Raw genomic sequence first — 4,758 nt, 5'->3', positions numbered from 1 at the left:
TGGACTATCCCTGTTAGATTTAATTCTTAAACACCTTACACTCAAACAGACAAAAGATTCACTAATTTTATGACTCCTTTTAATGTAAAGGAGAATGTATTTTAATGCCAAGCCAAGATAAAGTACAAAAATATTACATATGCAGGGGCAGCAGGGTAGAGGATTTTACGTTTAAAACGTGAGTAAACTGTTTAATAATAAAGTGTGTTATGATTGTGCACTTTTAATGATAAAGGGAGTTATTTCTAATAGTTAAAGTGTGAGTTAAGTTAAATGGTTAAAGTGTGTTATTGAGGTAAGTTTAATGCTTCGAGAGTGTTATTGAGGTGAGGTGATTGGTTGTGTGAGGGGTCTGATCGTGTCGCTCCGCCCTGAGATCAGACAGGAAGTGAATGGAGACACAGACTGAGAACAGGCCAGAGTTTCACACACACACACACACACACTCTTTCAAGAAATAAACTCATGAACTATCAGCCGAGCACGCCACTCATCAACACACACTACAGAACACAGCACAGCACCTCTGAAGCGCGGCAGACGGACGAAACTGCTCGGAAGAGATGAGAAGGGCGCTTTACTCTTCTAAACTAGTTTAACTAGCTCTGCACGCGAGGAGAAACGTGGTGAGTGTCTCTCATCGAGTGTTCGTGTGCGTGCGCGTTATGTTACACGCGGTAGCGTTTCGTTTGATGTCGTGTTCAGAAGTGTTGACGCACGAGTTCGGCGGATGGGATTTGGTGACGTGTTATAGACTCTGTAAGTTTAGTGAAAGTCACATTGTAACTGATGAGACTGACTGATCTGCTCATCACTCTCACCCTGCGAGTGTGGGACTGTTACAGGCCAAGCCCAAATATCAACTGAACTCTACCACAGTACTTCAGACAGCAATACGCCTTTTTTTCTTGAAAGATTCACTCATAGAAAACACCATGATAAATGCATGTTTTTTTCTGGACAGTCCAACAAGTATCCAACCAGCTGTCTCTGGGACAATGGTCAGTTCTACAATGAGTTCCCAAACTTTTTAAAGCCAACTATCCCCTTCCTCAAATACAATGCCAGCTCTATATTCTCATTCTATACTCTCTAAACTTCAACTTTTTATATTAAGTGAAAACTTTGGTTGCACTTTAATTTAAGGTGTCCTTGTTGCAGTGTATACATCTAATACATTTAGTACCAAGTAATATTAACTAAAGGTACTTCCTATATGGTTTGGCTTAGGGTTACATGCATGCAAGTATGCATCATTTATTGTTGTTATAAAAGTAAGTGCATGTAACGTGTGTAACAAGGACACCTAAAAACAAAGTGTTACCAAAAAAAAAATGTTTTGTTTGTTTTCTCTCTGTAGAATTACAGACATTTTCAAAACGGTGTTTAGAAAGCATGATTGAAAGCAAATTTCATTTATTGTTATTTGATCAACTTTGTTGGGGTTCCCCTAAACCCCTAAATGGCAGAGTTTGGTGTCATACAGCAGTTGAGAAGCATGTCATGAGGTGTTATGGGCTGGTCCAGCTGTTTGCTGCAGGTCATGGCGCAGGAGAGCATGGTGCAGTACGAGCCGGTGGCAGAGATCGGCGGCGGCGCTTACGGGACCGTCTACAAGGCTCGAGATAGAGACAGCGGGCAGTTTGTGGCTCTGAAGAGTGTGAGAGTGCAGACCAATCAGGACGGCCTTCCTCTGTCCACGGTGCGAGAGGTGGCGCTGCTCAAACGCCTCGAGCAGTTCGACCATCCCAACATCGTCAGGTACCGAAACACACACGCTCACGCATGTTCTGTGCACCAACTTCAACAGGAACCTCATTCAAACATTCTTTTACACATTCGGGTTTCGCATTACATTTTACTATGGCTTCAGTCAAATTACTGTCATGTTAATTTTTTGCAACAATAAATCCAGAGCGGATGACACTTTATTTCACATCAGGTCTTGCCTCTGACGAGTACTGAATGGTACATTATTCCTTCTTGTATGACTGTTTCCAGTGGTGGTCTGTGTTCTGCTCTGCAATGACCGGCACATTAACAAAGATTAAAAACACTGAGACAGTCTGGAGATACGGGTCTTCTGTTTACTCATTCTCACAGCTGAGATTTGTCAGCTGTTACTGATAAATCAACTAATTATGTTACATATTTACTTTGTATGGTAAGTAGCACATTGCAATGTATCAGAGAGAGAAAAGAATGAAAAGGTCTTTATGGACCATGTAAGGATGATAATTGCCAAATCAAATATGAAGCGGTTCGACAGAGGAACTGTGTTTATTTTAGACCTTGTGTTTGGCATAGGGCAATACTGTATTGTATGTGGAGTTTGAGTGTGTACTGTCAGAATAAATACATAAAACATAATTTCCCTAGTCCAGTGGTTCTTAACCTTTTTTTCCACCGGGCCGCACTATGGTCCAAGTGCGAGTCTCACGGGCCGCATGCATATCATTTACATATCACGTCACCAATACAAACCAGCCAGATTTATAATATTATAGCCTAGGGCTGGGTTTTGACACAAATTTCACGATTCGATTCTCATTCACAAGCTTGCGATTCGATTCGATTCAATATAGATTATTTTGGATATATATCAGGTACAGTGCATACCAAATTTTATCAAGGAAAAAAGATCTCTCAACTACTGCTGTAAAATCTACACGAAAGTCAGTTGGTACTACATTACTATAATATTGAAGGTTAAAATTGACTGATTTGTTTAAATTACACTTAATGAAGATTTTAAAATAATAAAGTTACAATTACATACTATTTCTACTTCAATTCGTTTTTTCTTATATAAACATAATGAAACTTGATGGATTTATTCAAACTAATTAAACATTGAAGAACAGTAAACTGTATAATGAATTTGTTATATGGTGCATATATTTAGCAAAATGCCCCTCTCTACAGTTTATTTTTCTAGCTGATTAATGAGTTTATGGTCACCGAATATGTTTTTTCTGAGGTAAATGTGACGTTACGTGACATTGTTTACAAGCCGTTATATTGACGTGTTTGCGCGGCTGAAACACTGATTGAGCGATTACATGAGACAGGATACGGATTGTGAAGTTGTACTCTTTCTTTTAACTTACCTTCGGATGTTTAGTCATGTTTATTTTGTGCTGGAGCTGGTATTAATGTGGAGGAGATGATTGGTTCACGTCTGTTGAACTGAGGCGCTACAGCGATCTGTCACTTCACATTAAACAGCTCCAAAGCGGCATTTATTGTTTGAATACTGCAATACAATGGACAGAATTTGAAATCGGAGACTTTGTTTCATATTAAAAGTACCAACGCACAATGCTTATCGCGATATGCTGGATGGGAAGTGCCCTTCAATGTTCCGTCCATTAACTGAAAACAGGCTACACTAATCGATTCTTGGGATTTAAGAATCGATATCGTTCCATAAAAATGAGAACCCAACCCTATTATAGCCTAAATATTATCATATATACTCGATTACATTCATTGAGATAAATAAATAATTCTACTCACCATTAATAAAACACCTGATGCTGTCGGGAGCTGACCAATTTTGTGAAATTCGGCTCGAAAGGAGTAACAGCACAATGACGTTGCGATTGTAAGTTACAGTCTGTAAGACGCAGGACATTGCAGAAAATGTGCATTCACAAATGTAGCCTATGTTGATCCAAATATGGAAAGACCTTTCGAATGTAGTAATCTGAGGTTCTCTCCAGAGATGTTTTGCCACATTTCTGCAATTAAGGATGATTGCTGCGTAGCATGGGTGTTTCCTTTTGCCTGAACATCTTCAAGTGAGTGGCAGGGCAAACCGAAAGTCCAGCACTCTCCTTCCTTCACTTCTGATTCTGCGACTATTCTTGTTTGTATGTATTCCTTCACCGGCATTTTCCACATTTAGTTTTTCTCCCTTAATAACAAATTTGTCCATTCTGATGCTCAATTTTACCAAACTAATGGCTGCTGATGACTATTTGAATTGAATTCTGCCAAAGTGCGCGCTTGTAAGTGTTCGTTAAATGCGTAACGTTAATTACGTGAGTACAGGTCTGCTCATGTCTGAAAATAATACATGAAAAACAAAATAATTTTACTTAACATTATAGCTTATATTTGTTTCGTACATCTTTGAAGTTTATTTGTATAGCGCTTTTCACAATACAAATCGTTGCAAAGCAACTTTACAGAAAATTTATTTCTACAATATATTTAGAAGTAGCTTATCAGTGGTGACTGTCAGTTAATGTACACATGGCAGAAATGTACGGAAAAATCAATTAAATACGTAATCAAACAGACGATGAACACTATTAACGGCAATTATTATATTATGCAATCAAACTTATAGCAAAATGTGGTAGTTGTGTATGTTGTTTCAGGGTTGGCATCATCTGAGGTCCTCTGAGGGGTTGACATCATCTCTTCTCCGGTGTTCTGGATCCAGACTGAAGCTTGTGTAAATCCTAGTTACAAACAGAGAAACAAATAGAGACATAATTAGCATAGCTGCTGTTCCAACCAAGCAAAATTGATTTATTTAACCCAAGATAAAGAAGAATAATATGCATTTGATCAGATATAACTTGAAAGAATTTGAATGCTTGGCTAAAGAGATGTGTCTTTAATCTAGATTTAAACAGAGAGAGTGTGTCTGAACCCCGAACAGTATCAGGAAGGCTATTCCAGAGTTTGGGAGCCAAATGCGAAAAAGCTCTACCTCCTTTAGTGGACTTTGCTATCCTAGGAACC

The 4,758-nt window shown here is 38.7% G+C and overlaps 1 protein-coding gene across 3 annotated transcripts in view; it reads left to right on the top strand.

Moving 5' to 3' along the window:
- The first annotated feature begins 330 nt into the window (after positions 1–330).
- Positions 331–4,758, top strand: part of cdk4 (cyclin dependent kinase 4) — a 26,025-nt gene continuing 21,597 nt past the window's right edge. For 2 of the 3 annotated variants that reach the window (XR_001606687.1, XM_016253740.1), the window contains exons 1-2: positions 331–626; positions 1,470–1,761. Coding sequence is in view for 2 of the 3 variants with exons in the window: in XM_016253740.1 (XP_016109226.1) it covers positions 1,514–1,761 (248 nt within the window). In the remaining variant the exon portion in view is untranslated. The remainder of the gene's footprint in view (positions 627–1,469; positions 1,762–4,758) is intronic. The other variant, XM_016253741.1, reaches the window with a different exon arrangement.

Source organism: Sinocyclocheilus grahami, unplaced genomic scaffold, assembly GCF_001515645.1.
Source record: "Sinocyclocheilus grahami isolate Dianchi unplaced genomic scaffold, SAMN03320097.WGS_v1.1 scaffold1199.1, whole genome shotgun sequence".
Taxonomy (NCBI): Eukaryota; Metazoa; Chordata; class Actinopteri; order Cypriniformes; family Cyprinidae; genus Sinocyclocheilus; species Sinocyclocheilus grahami.
Note: the sequence above shows the minus strand (reverse complement) of the source record. Positions and strands in the feature narration are given on the sequence as shown.